The following is a 14,858-nucleotide window of genomic DNA, read 5'->3' as shown; positions in this document are numbered from 1 at the left end:
TAGAGTCGGTACATAAGAAATTCCAAGGATTTTTTTAAGAAGCACAATTTTTGGATGACTGTCTCTAACCATTTTTTTAAACATAGTAAGCCCAAAACGGACTGTATGTGCCCTATTTTTTAATGTCTTTCTATTATTCCCCACTTCACAATCTCATTAAGTCCAACAAACCCACTTCCACGCCCCACTCTTTTTATTTACGTTTAGAAAAAAGTAAAACTTTTCAAAGAGGAAAAACCCAAATAGGAGAAATGGACAAAAGTTTTATAGCTATTAACGATAACAGAGGCCAATTAAAAAAAACAACACATTAATTTTACTTTTTGACATAATGTATGAAACTGTGGGTTAACTACTACTACTAACAACTCACTACAGCAACAAGCCACCTAAGGCCAACACAGCTACGCACGCTCCTCCTCCACCCCAATCTATTCCAAGCGTCCCTTTTTACACCTGCCCACGAAGTTCCCATTTCCTTTAAATCTTTCTTTATGATGTCCTCCCACCCCAGACGGGGACGACCTGTTTTCCGTTTAGCCCTAGATGGTTGGCCGAAAAGAACAATCTTCGGCAATCTGTCATCCTTCATCCGCACAACGTGCCCTAGCTACCTCAACCTTTCTTTCATTATAGCCCTAGAGAGCGGTATCGAATCACATTTTTCGTATAGCCTATGGTTTGACATACGGTCAGTCAGCCGCTTACCCAGAACAATCCTCAAGCAATTTCCCTGGAAAACATCAAGCAAATCTCCATCTGCTTTATGGAGTGCCCATGCTTCAGAGCCACATTTGACCCCTGTCATCACTGTAGCTTCTAATATTCTAATCTTGGTTTGCAGACTTATCTTCCTATTCTTTCAGACTTTTTTTAACTGTGAAAAAACACCCTGAGCCTTGGCTATTTTATATTTAACATCTTCACTGTTCCCACCATCTTTACTAATAATACTACCAAGGTAAGTGAAGATGCCCACCTGACCAATCTTTTCATTACCCAACGTCATCTTTTCATCTTCACTTATTCCCAGCCTTAGTGACTTAGTCTTCCTAACATTAATTTTCAAACCAATTCTAACACCCTGAACTCGCAAAACCTCTAAAACTTCATTAATTTTGCTCACACTTTTATCTAGGATGCTTAAATCATCAGCATAATCCAAGTCCAGGAGACTTCCCCCCCCATTTGATTCCGTGGTCTCCCATTGCCTTTCCTGTGCTCCTTAAAACGAAGTCCATAAAAATAATCCATACAAAGGGGGATGGAACACATCCCTGCTTAACTCCTGATTTAATACAAAACCAGCTGCTAACCTCATTTCCTACCTTAACCGCAGCAGTGTTATTCTCGGACATAGCACTAATCACTTTAATGTAGGCTATTTGTCTAGTATACCATACATGGATAAAACCTTCACTAAAGCTCTTCTATCAACAAAATCGAACGCTTACTCATAATCTATAAAACTGAGGACCAAAAGTGTTTGAAAACTCAGGCACTTCTCAATTATTAGCCTAAGAGTGAAAATTTGGTCGACACATCCTCTACCTTTTCTAAAACCGCACTGCTCTTCTCTTAAAACTTTGTCTACTGCATCTCTGAGTCTAAAAAGTATCATATTATTAAGTAATTTACTACCTACAGAGACCAGTGGGTCTCTGTAGGTAGTAAATTACAGAGACTGTGGGTTAAGATATCATTGTAATCTAAAGAAACTATTTTGCTACCCAAAATAACTAATTGCCAAAGATAAATCTTCTGATTTTTTTTTCAATCTGAGAACACCCCTTTTTCAATTATTTTTTTTAGAGAAAAACTAATAGCCTTACCAACGCATCCTCCAATGTATGGTAGAAAACCTAGAGGACAATTACATTCAAAATACCCAAACTTATTGATGCATGAGGCAGGTGCTGTTCCACAGGCATTTAACTCTTCACATTCATCAATGTCCAAACAAACTCCCTCTTTAGCAGCAAATCTTGAATAAAAAACAAAACCACTGTTAAATGAAAATTGTTAATATATTTCGAAATAATATTTAGCTTACTCTGATGGCTTTAATTTTAATATTGAATAATTTTCCAGACTTTTTTTTTTAAGATTGAATCTCTAATTTAACATTCCTGCCTTAAAAACTAAACTGGCTGACTTGACAGGAAAATGTTTTAATGAAACATAAAAACTGGCGGTTAAGCACAAGCTCGCTCAATTTAGGCTATGTTTATTAGTTAGTCAGACTGAAAAATATATATCTTAGGTTGAAATAAGTTTATAAGAAGATTTATATCATAGCCAGCGCAATAGCGCTGCCTAAGTAAAGAGCGTTGTGGTCGAAATGTATTATACATTTTTTTTTTTTAGACTTGGGAACTTCATATCGTAGGAATGTCGTAGAAGCTTCAAAAACAGCTTATTAGATTGGAAATCGAAAGGACTAGTGCCCTTTTTAATAGTTAAAAGTGATTGGAGGGCAACTAACACACCTCCCACGCCCACCATTTCCCAAAACGCATTCTGTCAAAATTGAGAGATAACCATTTTGTTCAACGTTGTTGAAAGGTCCGGAAATATTGACGTTGAGGATGACAAGCCCCCCCTACATCCTTCAGTGCAAGGGTTTTAAGTTATACTCTCAGGGCATATGTGGTTTAAACAGAAAGAGTGATCGTATAAACATCAAAGGGGGACCATTGAATTGGTAATCAGAAGTTCTACTGCACTTTTTAGATTCAGAGTGATGGGAGGGTAGATTCCTACCCCCCTCAAACGTCTTATTTTCCAGATATGCAACTGATAGAAATGATGAGATGGCCATTTATTGTCTTAGATACTTCGAAAAGAGAATATAATCAGAAGTTCTAGCGGCCTTTTTAAGATTCAGAGTAATCGGAGGGTGGATACTCCCCACACCTGTTTTTTCCTGAAATGCATTTGGTAGAAATTTTGAGATGGCCATCTGTTGTCGAAGAAACTTCGGAAAGGGCTCATTCGGTTAGAATTTGAAAAGAGTAGTTCCCTTTTTAATAGACAAATGTGATTGGAGGGCAACTAACGCCCCTCCTACGTCCACGATTTCTCCAAACATATCCAATCAAAATGTCGAGATAGACATTTTGTTCTATGTAGTTGAATAGTCCGAAAATCATATCTTTGAGCATTAACCTCCCCCCCACAACCAAAAGGGCAAGGGTTTTAAGTTATTCCCGGGGGGCATATAAGGTTTATATAGAAAGGGTAATCGTAGAAACTTCGGAGGAGGCTCATTGGACTGGTAATCAGAATTTCTAGTGCCTTTTATAAGATTTAGAGTGATCGGAGGATAATTATCCTCCCTCTATACCTCGTATTTTCCCGAGATACTTCTGATAGAATGTTTGAAATGGTCAATTGTTGTCGTAGAAACTTTGAAAAATGCTCATTCGATTGGAAATTGAAGGGGTTAGTGGCTCTTTTAAGAGTCAAAAATGATTGGAGGGCAACTAACCTCCTTCTTACGCCACGGCTTTACGTCAACGCCCAGACTAAAAAAAAATATTACCGTGAATTTTCAGTTTAATTGACATATCCTGATATTTAATCCTTAAAGTTTTGATTTTTTTTTATTATAAAACTAAGAAAAGTGGAAACATTCAAACTGTATCTTGTTTTCAGTAAAGCACAAACTATGTTCTGGCCCATTCTTGGTTTATTAGAGCTTTTTACTTTTCTTTGAAAAATCTGTTTTGTGGAAAAAGTTTTTTAAAATTATTTACAAGAAGAAGGTAACTTACCCCTTGCTACAAGCAAATTTTAAAACCGAATCCAAACACATAGCAAATTCATCCCCTCAGTATGTTCTGGTCTTGAGAAGGCATGGGGGTTATCAGCCCTAATCACGTTAGGTTTTACTTGTTTTGAATTTGACTTGGCTATTTAATGTAATTTTTATTCGTTTTGAGTGCCATTTATTTATTGATAGTGATTTGTGGTAGTTTCACACTTGGAAGATTATGTGACTTTATTTCTGCCCATTCTTGGCTTAATGGAGCTCTTCACTTTTCTTTGTCGAAAAAACTCGTTTTGTCGAAAAAGATTTTTTTAAATAAATTACAAGAAGAAGGTAACTTACCCCTTGCTACAAGCACATTTTAAAACTGAGTCCGAACAGACAGCAAATTCATCTCCTCCAGACTGACACTTGGATGTATCGCAAGGTGGCGTAACTAATTCGAAGTTTAGGGTGTTCAAGTCAAATTGCAGAAATTGTAATCCTGGCAAGACTAAAACCTCTTGACCACCAAGGACTGTTAATGCAACTTGGAGATTATCTGCAGCTGATATTGATATATCACTTAAAATTCTCAGCTCCAATTGCACACGGGAATTCAATTTCATAATAGATATTGAAAATTGTTCTATACCAAAACCTCGTATCTGCAAATAGAATAAACGCTTATAAACACAAAGTTTCTAAAAGAACTCACCAATCATTTTATTCCTATTTTATCATTTTATCATTATCATTTTATTCCTATGCAATTTAAGCTTGCCATGTACCGCAATAGATATTCCTTGTATTTTACAGTTTATCACTCTTAAGAAAAAATAAAAACCGAATCTTAAGATTACATGTAATTAAGTAAAAAAAAAATCATAAAATTTAGACATCATAACTAATATAAATATAGTTATTCTCTCTCATTTTTCATTTTTTCTCTTTCATTATTCTCTCTTTCATTTTTTATCGTTATAGGGAATTTTCTCTTTTATATTTTATCGTATTTTGGTATTTGTAAGAAACTATTAGTGAATAACTTTTATCTGGCGTCTACAAAGCCTTTAAACCTCTAATGGAGAAGAGTAATACCGCCTGTTCCGATTTTTTGTGGACAATTAGAGAGAAAAAGAGAGGAATAGAGAGACAGAGATAGAGGGAGAGAAAGAGAGAGAGAGAGAGAGCAAGAGAGAGAGATAGAGGGGGGAGAGGACCATTAAACAAAAATTGGCTTCGTTCGGTTTTGGATGGCCTTTTTTCTTCTGATAAGCATTAAATGGACTTTAAACCAAATACTTACAGCTAAATCAATGGCAGTAATTAGGGTAATGTATGCTGCAGATGTGGGTTCTTTATAGTCGGAGATCCATTGATTATTCATTTGAACGGAAATTTTCTGCTCAACAAATCTGGATAGAGACGGATCTAAAAAAGAAACAAATGTAAATTATCCTTCTTAATTCATAAATAAAATAGAGGTCCGGCATGCACACTTATGCCTTATCTTTTTATTACATTTTGGGCACAATCTTCCTATAAGAGAAATTTGTAATGTTGCGATTTTAACTTCCTTTTCAAACAGTTCGCGGTAGTGAACTGTGTGTAAGGAGCGACCCGGTCCAATAATAACCGAAGCTCAGAAAAACATAAGCTTGGTAACAATAGACATTTCAAAAGAATTGTCTTATTATAGTGATTTCATATATATAAATTTCATTAAGTTTAATTTTACCCATCAAAAGTTGGGAGCTTGAGATAATTTTCCTGATTTTCCATAAAATGGGAAACACCCCCTAAAAGTCAAGTGATCTTAATGAAAATCACACCATCAGATTCAGCATATCAGAGAACCTTCTTTTAGCGGTTTCAAGTTTCTATCTACAAAAATGTGGAATTTTTGTATTTTTCGCTGAAAGAAAGATCATGGATGCGTGTTTATTTGTTTTTTTCCGCCAGGTGTGATCGTATCGACCGAAGAGGGCTCATTTAAGCGGAAATTAAAATTTCTAGTGCCCTCTTTAATCAACCAAAATATTGGAGGGCAATTAGGCCCCCTCTCCCTTCCCTTTTCCCCCAAAAAAATGTTGACATAGTAATTTTATTCATCATATTTGAAAGCCCCAATAACTATGCCTATGGGTTTAATATGAACCCCCTCTCACAGCATCAGGGAAAAGGTCTTTAAATTTTCCATTGCTTTCGCATAGTGTTTGCTACTAGGATATATGCATACATTTTATGGTGGGGTGGGAAGGAAGACATTTTTGCTGGGAATTTTTCCACGGGGATATTTTATATGGGGCAGGAAGTTTCCAGGGAGTGAACTTGTCAGAGGAAATTATAAACTGAGTGAAAATGCCAGAATTTTTATACAAAATTCTTTCCATACGTCCTGCTTTCTCTTTTCCGTCTCAATTTTACGCGCGGACGGGTGATGAGTAATTGTCCGGGGTAAATTTTCACCGGTACTGATTTGTCTAGAGGATATTTCCGTGGGGATGCGGTTTCTCAGTGGAGCTGGGGCCAGATTTTCAGAAATTATTTTAAAAATGATCAGAAATTAATAAAAAAAAATTTCAGCTGAAAGTAGGGAGCCATATTAAAACTTAAACTTTTATTTTACCTACTGTGCATTTTGTTTTGGATTCCACAGCATAGAATACTGTTGATTTACACAAAGCTGAATTAAGATATCATTTTTGTTTTCAGCTATTCTCATAATTTTAGAAGTGGCTATAAATATAACATTTATATATATATATATATATATATATATATATATATATATATATATATATATATATATATATAAAGAAATTTGAAACTTGGACAAATGAATAGAAAATTTTCTTGTTGAAGAATAAGAACTACCTTTTGGTGCAAGGCAGCAAGCAATGGTAAGGTACAAATAACGCCCGAAAACGGTTTTAAGCTTTTGATTAGTCCAATTTGCGTATTTGTAACAATATATTGCACAATTCCAAGTTCAAACAAGGCAAATGCTTAATTAATGTTGAAACAAATGACAGATAACTGCTAATTATTTTTTTTAAGTTATCAATCTTAACTGTGGTGTATAAATTTTACTAATGATAATAATTAATAGTTCTTACCTAATTCACAAGTTCCATTGATCAGGGTTTGTGGAAAAGGACATTTACACTGGAATCCGATTTCATTGGCTATAACTGTACAAAGTTGTCCCGGTTGACAAGCATCATCAGTACAAAGGCTTGCATCAATTTGTACGACTAAAAAACAACAAATTAAAATACAATGAAATAACATCTATTGCATGTCAAATTACCTTGGTTATTATATCATAGGTTAAACAAACAAGAGAGGTTACTAGATTTTATCGAATCCCTAGATTTTGAGATCAAAAATTTGCACCAACTGTAATAAGACGAGCAGAACAGTAAGAGTATGGTAGACTATATATGTAAGAGTAAGAGTTCAACAACTAATGAAATTTCATATTAGTTTCATCCATACCCCTCAATGCAACTCGATCTTCTTTATAATTTGAAAAAAAATAACTTCTTCGGAGTGGATAGTTATGAACCGAAATAAATTCGAAAAAACAACTATAGCAAAGACCATCTCTGGTAGCAATTTTTATATGTTTTTTTCTTAATAATTGGATCTTATAATATTGTGTATATTGTCTAATAATAGAAAAAACATAAATGAAAAATAAACCAACCTTTTTCAGAAATCAAGCTGGCTGTCTTAATTGAAACATCTACTCCTGGAACGATCAAGTCTAGAATCGAATCCAATACAGAAAAGTCACTAAGCGTCAAGGAAACTTTTGCTTCAACACCTCCACTACTGCTTTGAATAAAGGAGATCACCTGACAAACACTGACGTCTAGGTTAGTTACACTGTATATAAGCTGATCCTTCAAAATTGTGTTAAACTAAAAGAACAAATTTAATTGTATGAACTAGGGTAAGAAGGACGCCACAAAGATCTATTTTATCAGGTGTATTAAATACTTTCATAAAACTGCTTTTATAGTCTCTGGATTATTATCATCCCCGGAAAAGTGAACTCATTTACATTCTGTCAAGGGGGCAATCCATGATGACCTTTTTCGAAAAAAAACATGCAGAAAAAAATTAGATAGGAACTTAAACGCTCTAAATCACCTGATTTGCCAAATTTGTTCATGTGGTTATCATTAGGGTTACAATCCCCCACCCGCACGTTATTAGTGAGAGGTTATTAAAATAAAATTTCAGTCCTATCCTAGGAACGGCTTAGAGTATTTAGTTGAATCTTAAAGGGTATGACAAAAAGAATCACCAACTGACCAAAAAGCAATATAAGCTTATTACTAATGGAACTACTAACTCCCCTGCTACTACTACCACTTCTACTGCTACTAAAGGAGGGGTTTTGCGGAATAAATTCCAAGAAATGTTGAGAAAGGAGTCAATAGAAATAGAAAAATACTATACGTATGTATTTCCAAATAGGGTGTATCAGTAATTTCTTAGGAACTGGTTAGAAAATTAAGTTGAAAAATACAAGGTATGCTATTGAACCAATCAAAAGGAACTTTATGCATCCGACTAGTGCAATTTTTATATCTAATACTATTACTAATTTTACTACAACTACTACTACTACTACAGCTAATACTAAGACAACTAATACTCTTAATATCGCTTTTTCTTCTGCTAGTAAAACTACTGCTACAAGTACTACTGCAGCTAATAATACTGTTAAATTTGAGCGTTTATTTAAATCTAGGTCGTCAAAATAGCAGAGATTCGAATCACAGGAATGGAATAGAATATTATAGGAATGGAATAATATAAGCTTAAAACGGACAAAAGTTATTAAGTATATGAGGGGGTTACCCCGAGGTGTCGAGAATGGGAATGCCCCCAACTCAACACCTCGTTTTTTACATTAAAATTGTTTAGTACTTTTAAAAAAGCTTCTGATTATTCTAATTGAACGGACCCTTGTGTTTTAGCAGTCATTCTTACAGAATTCTGACAAAATTCGAACTTTATCGTAAAGACTTACGTGTTGAGGAGAATGCGACCCCCCTCATATACGTAATAATTTCTCTCCGTTTTAAGTTTAAATGTTGCTCCTTATTTTCAGTTAAAAACTTGTTTTTTTTTAATTTCTCACTGTTTTTTAAATAATGTCTGAAATCTGACTCCAAATACACAAAAAATCTCTCCTCCCCACGGATATATTCTCTGTAAAATTCAAACCTGGTGGAATTTTATCCCGGAAAAAAACCCTCAACATCTCCACGTGTAAAATTGAGTCGGCAAAGAGAAGACAAGACATAGAAAGAATTTCGTATAGTATTTCTTGCAAGTTCCTAAAGCGTAAAATTTTCCCTGAAAAACTCACCTACGGAATTTCCCTCCGGGTGGAAAGTTCACCCCGTGGAAACTCCCTCAATCTGAAAATTCTTCCCTTCCCACCCAAAAGCTTATGGATGCTTACCAATAATAAATACTGTACGTAAACAATGGTCAAATTTTAATTCCTTTCCCAAAGGGCTGTGGGGGTGATTTTATCTCCAAAGGCATAGTTTTTCGGCCTCTCAACTCCGTTTAACAAAACGGCAATCTCAAAAGTTTAATCGGACGATTATGAGGAAAACAGGGAGTTGCAGAAGGCCTAGTTGCCCTCAAATCTTTTAGGTCACTTAAAAAGGGCGTTAGAATATTTCTTTTCCGTTCAAATGAGCCCTATCCCGATATATATCTATCTATTTATCTATATATACATATATGCATATATATATATATATATATATATATATATATATATATATATATATATATATATATATATATATATATATATATATATATATATATATATATATATATATATATATATATATATATATATATATATATACTACTAATTGCTATGATGGGTAGAAATTTTCATGATGGGTAGAACTAAACTTATTGAAACTTATATATTTGGAATTAGCATACTAAGCCGATTCCTTTAACGCAATTGTTGGTATCAAAGTTCCCTTTATTAGAGTTTCGGTTACTAATATACCACGTCACTTCTTACATTTCATTACCACGAACTGTTTTCAAACAGTTCGAGGTAACGAACTGTAAGTAAGGAGCGACCCGGCTCAATGGTAACCGAAACTCTAAAAAACGGAATTTTGATACCAATAGATAAATCAAAAGAATCGGATTTTAATTTTGATTTCAAATATACAAGTTTCATCCAGTTTAGTGCTACCCATCAAAAGTTACACGCCTGAGAAAATTTGGCTGATTTTCAAAAAAAGGGAGAGAGACCCCCTAAAAGTTATAGACCCTTAATGAAAATCACACCATTATATTCAGCGTATCAGAGAACCCTACTGTAGAGGTTTTAAGCTCCTATCTACAAAAATGTGGAATTTTCCATTTTTTGCCAGAAGAAAGATCACGGGTGCGTATTTATTTGTTTTTTTTCCCAGGAGTGATCGTATCGACCCAGTGGTCCTAAAATATCGTGGGAGGGCTCATTGGAACGGAAATTAAAAGTTTTAGTGCGCTTTTTTGGAACCCTTGGTCCCAGTTTGTTCAGATAAATATCCTTCCCAGATTATTTTCTTTTGGCCCCTTAATTATTTTCCTTCCCTTAGCAATAATTATTAATTTTCCTTTAATTTTGGTGGCGCCATTTTCTTTCCTTCTTTAATTGCGTAGTTGGTTAATAGACCACTTTTTGTAGCGTGACTTGATTACAGTAAGATTCTTTATACTATATAATCTTTGACTTTTCAGCCTAGGTAGAGTCTAAAGAGTTAGTTAGAAATATTACCAGTAACCCTTGGACTTAAAAGTGGCCCCTGGGAACATTCGATCACGCTAGTAGACACTGAACCGTTGAATTAAGCGCAGGAATCCCACTAACCTTTGGGCCGATAAGGGGTTCTCCCCCTCGAGTAAGTGGCATAGCAACCTTTTCCCGCCATTTTTGCTCCAATAAGTGGAGCCCCCACACATTTTCCAACCAATCCCCTTTTTAAGTGACAAAAAAATGGAGGGCAACTAGGCCCCCTCCCACGCTCATTTTTTTCCCAAATGTCACCCAATGAAAATTTTGAGATAGCCATTTTGTTCAGCATGGTCGAAAATATTATAACTATGTCTTTTAGGATGACTTAATCCCTCAAAGCCCCCAGGAGGAGGGCTGAAAGTTATGAACTTTCAATGTTACCCAATGTTAACATATAGTATTGGTTATTGGGAAGTATACAGACGTTTTCAGGGGGAATTTCTTCTGGTAGTGGGGGTGGGTTATATGGGATGATCTTTTCATGAAGGAAGTTTTCATGGGGGAAGGGAAATTGCTATGAATGGGGTGCCAGATTTCCCATCATTATTTTAAAAAAAAATCAGAAATTAAATATAAAAAAAAAATTTTCAACTGATAGTACGGAGCAACATCAAAACTTAAAACGAACAAAAAAATATTAGCTATATGATTGGGTTCACCTTCTAGTCAATGCCTCGCTCTTTAACCCAAAGATTTTCTAGTACTTTCATAAGAGCTATTTATTCTAATTAACGGCCTTTGTGATTAAGAGGTCATTTTTAAGGAATTGGAACAAAATTCGAACTTTAGCTTACAGAGCAAGGTATTGACTAGGGGGCAAACCCTCTAATATATATATATATTAAGAATATATGAATATAGAAGTTCGTTACGAAAGTTAATTCGTAAGTTATGTATATTTATAACTAATAAAAACGTTCGTAAATAAAATTCAACAAGTTTCAAGAAAACCATTTAACCAAAAAAAAATTAAAATAAATATGCAAATTTCGTTTTAATTATTCATGCACGGTGATCCAAAATCAAAACCTTAATTAATTCAAAAACGTTCACAAATGAAATAAAAAAAACAAGTTCTTTTTAATTGAAAGTAAGAAACGACGTTAAAACTTAAAACGAACAGAAATTATTCCGTATATGAAAGGGGCTGTCCCCTCCTCAACGCCTTGCTCTTTACACTAAAGTTTGACTTTCTCACAATTCAACTAGGCCCCCTCCCACGCTTATTTTTTTCCAAAGTCACCTGATCAAAATTTTGAGATAGCCATTTTGTTCAGCATGTTCAAAAATATTGTAAGTATGTCTTTTAGGATGACTTAACCCCTCAAAGCCCCCAGGGGGAGGGCTGAAAGTTATGAACTTTACCCATTGTTAACGTATAGTATTGGTTATTGGGAAGTATACAGACGTTTTCAGGGGAGATTTTTCCTGGTAGTAGGGGTGTGGGTGGGTCGGGGGTTATATGGGAGGATCTTTTCATGAAGAAAGTTTTCATGGGGGAAGGGCCATTGCTATGAAGGGGACACTGGACTTCCCAGCATTATTTAAAAAAAGATCAGAAATTAAATATAAAAAAAGTTTTTCAACCCCAACAGCAGCAACATCAAAACTTTAAACGAACAGAAAATATTACATATATGATTGGGTTCACTCCCTAGTCAATACCTCACTCTTTAAGCCAAATTTATTCTAATTAACGGCCTTTGTGATTAAGCGGTCATTTTTAAAGAATTGGAACGAAACTCCAACTTTCGCTTAAATAGCAAGGTATTGACTAAGTGGCTAACCCCCTAATATACGTATTAAAAATATATGAATGTAGAAGTTCGTTACGTAAGTTAATTCGTAAGTTACGTATATTTATAACTAATAAAAACGTTCGTAAATAAAATTAAACAAGTTTCGAGAAAGCCATTTAACCAAATAAAAGTGAATTAATATGAAAATTTTGTTTTAAATGTTCATGTGCGGTGAGCCAAGATCAAAACCTGTATTTATTCAAAAACGTTCAAAATTAAATAAAAAACAAGTTTTTTTAACTGAAAGTAAGGAGTGACATTAAAACTGAAAACGAACAGACATTATTCCGTATATGAAAAGGGCTGTCGTTTTAAGTTTTAATGTCGCTCCTTACTTTCAGTTAAAAGCACTTTTTTTTATTTAATATATATCAGGAACGGCTAATGACATTGAATTTAAACTGTCTGGGCATGTTGAATGGCAAATTAAACTTAATCAAAACGATATGCATCCAAAGCTGTCAAAAGGGTGCAACAGCTACACCACAAGAAAGGTTAAGGGAATTAATTAGAAACTTTTAGGGAGTATGAAGATAAAGGGTTAAACAATGCTTGTGTATAACTAAGGTTGTAATAAGATCTCAGTGAGAGTCAAATGGTTTTTGGAGTTAAGATTTACCATAAATATCAGTCAATAAACAAAACAAACCCCCAAAAACAGAAATAGCACCAAACAACGACGTCAAACACAAAGCGAGTAGAAACTAACATAAAGAGGAGAAGACATAACGTCCCCTGTATCTCCAAAAGAATAGAAAGCAATTTGAACTTTAAATAAAACAAATCATATTTCAAAGGTCTTTTATTTTATTCCTTTAATAACTCCTAAATTATTAAGACATTCAAGAATGAATATCAAATTATTTAAAAGTTCAGTCCACATCTCAATCTTAGGAGAAATATAAACACATAGCTCGAAGCAATGTTTGCTTTCATTAACATGAAAACTGCGGTCTTGTATTTAGAAGGCAAAGAGAGGGACTTTTATTTTTGGCTGTATTCGGCTTGTTTTAAGTTCGACATAAGTTTTGCTCATCTCGGGTATAATTTAACTCTTTACGATTCTTTAAAAATTTTCTTTTTAGGATTTTTTTTAAATAATCAAAATAAAATCAAACTCTTTTGATATATTTACTGATGTCCAAATTTATATTGATGGAGATAGCTCAAAGATAAAGATTAAAATACAAAAATATAATTACCCAAGTTGTAATTTTTTCAATTAGTATTAGAGATTCTATAGAGTTTATAGTCGAAAGGGAATCTGACCACTCAACACCACTTATTTCAAACTTGTAGACTTTCGTTGAGAGTAGATCTTGCTCTAGAATCGAGACACATCCCTTCGGTGAAGGAACCATTGGAAACTGGCATCTACAGCTAAAAAATTTCAAAGACAAGTCCTTGCTACAGGTGGCACCAAGAAGAAGACACTGGGCAGCATTTTCATCTTTGGAACAAGGGTCCATGACTGCGGCTTTTAAATCTAAAATAATAAAAAAAAACTGGATTGCAGATGAATAATAAGATTAAAATGACATGGAAAGAAAATAGCCTTTACCTTCTCTATTGAAAGGCTAAAAAGGACTAGTTTATCGTATAAAATAATCTTCACTTTAAACCAACATTATGTTTTTATGCTACTTTTTTTTTACTTTTATGCCATAAAAAATCAGTTCAACAGTACAATTATTGTTAGGGAACATCCATTGTTATTTTCCCAATTTTTATTCTTGGAAAGTTCAATTTAAAGTGAAAAAATAAAATCATACCATCACGCTGATAATAGCAGCCAGGTCAGGTCAAATTGAGTTTATTTAACATAAAAAATACAAACAAATATACAGCAGCCAGCTGTAAATCCATTATTATACAGCTTTAAAACTACTGCATAAATAAAAAAAGAAAAAAAAGTAGATAAATAACATTCAACTTTCTAATCTTTCTCAATTATCACCCAAAAGGTAACGCTTCAATCTACTCTTGATATGGCTTACATTTTAACTTGCCTAATACTATCTGGGAGGGAATTGCACACCCCTGGTCCCACAAAGAGAGGCAGAAACGCAGCACGTTGAGTACTGCGGAGCTCAGATGCAAAGTCATATGCTTTTCTAGTGTCATAAACGTGGTAGGATGAATTAGCTCTATAAAATCCCCAAAATATCACCGGTGAACGCTTATTCAAACATTGATAATCTCGTAACTGATAAATATTTAAAATTTTCAAACTTGTAAAGCAGTTCAACGTGATATTTTCAAATTGAATATAATTACCTAAAATACGACCTACTTTATTCTCTAAAATTTTAACCTTTCTAAAATATGAAATAAAACTACTAGTCCATAGCATGCAACCATACGATAAACAAAGGTTAACAATATAATGATACAGTAAAAGTAAAACATTTGACGACAGTTGATTTTTCAGTGTTCTTATAACACCCAGGCCTCTCCA

General features: G+C 34.1%; 1 protein-coding gene across 1 annotated transcript in view; it reads right to left on the bottom strand.

Annotated features, from left to right (window-relative positions):
• Positions 1–14,858, bottom strand: part of LOC148953483 (uncharacterized) — a 208,442-nt gene that overhangs the window by 47,813 nt on the left and 145,771 nt on the right. Inside the window, exons 17-22 of the mRNA XM_089087977.1 lie at positions 13,603–13,886; positions 7,467–7,683; positions 6,874–7,011; positions 5,061–5,185; positions 4,115–4,419; positions 1,833–1,984 (exon numbers count right to left, since the gene is read on the bottom strand). Of these exons, the coding sequence (XP_088944103.1) occupies positions 1,833–1,984; positions 4,115–4,419; positions 5,061–5,185; positions 6,874–7,011; positions 7,467–7,683; positions 13,603–13,886 (1,221 nt within the window). The remainder of the gene's footprint in view (positions 1–1,832; positions 1,985–4,114; positions 4,420–5,060; positions 5,186–6,873; positions 7,012–7,466; positions 7,684–13,602; positions 13,887–14,858) is intronic.

This window comes from Artemia sp. Qi Xiang Cuo, chromosome 4, assembly GCF_049724085.1.
Source record: "Artemia sp. Qi Xiang Cuo chromosome 4, ASM4972408v1, whole genome shotgun sequence".
Classification (NCBI taxonomy): Eukaryota; Metazoa; Arthropoda; class Branchiopoda; order Anostraca; family Artemiidae; genus Artemia; species Artemia sp. Qi Xiang Cuo.
Note: the sequence above shows the minus strand (reverse complement) of the source record. Positions and strands in the feature narration are given on the sequence as shown.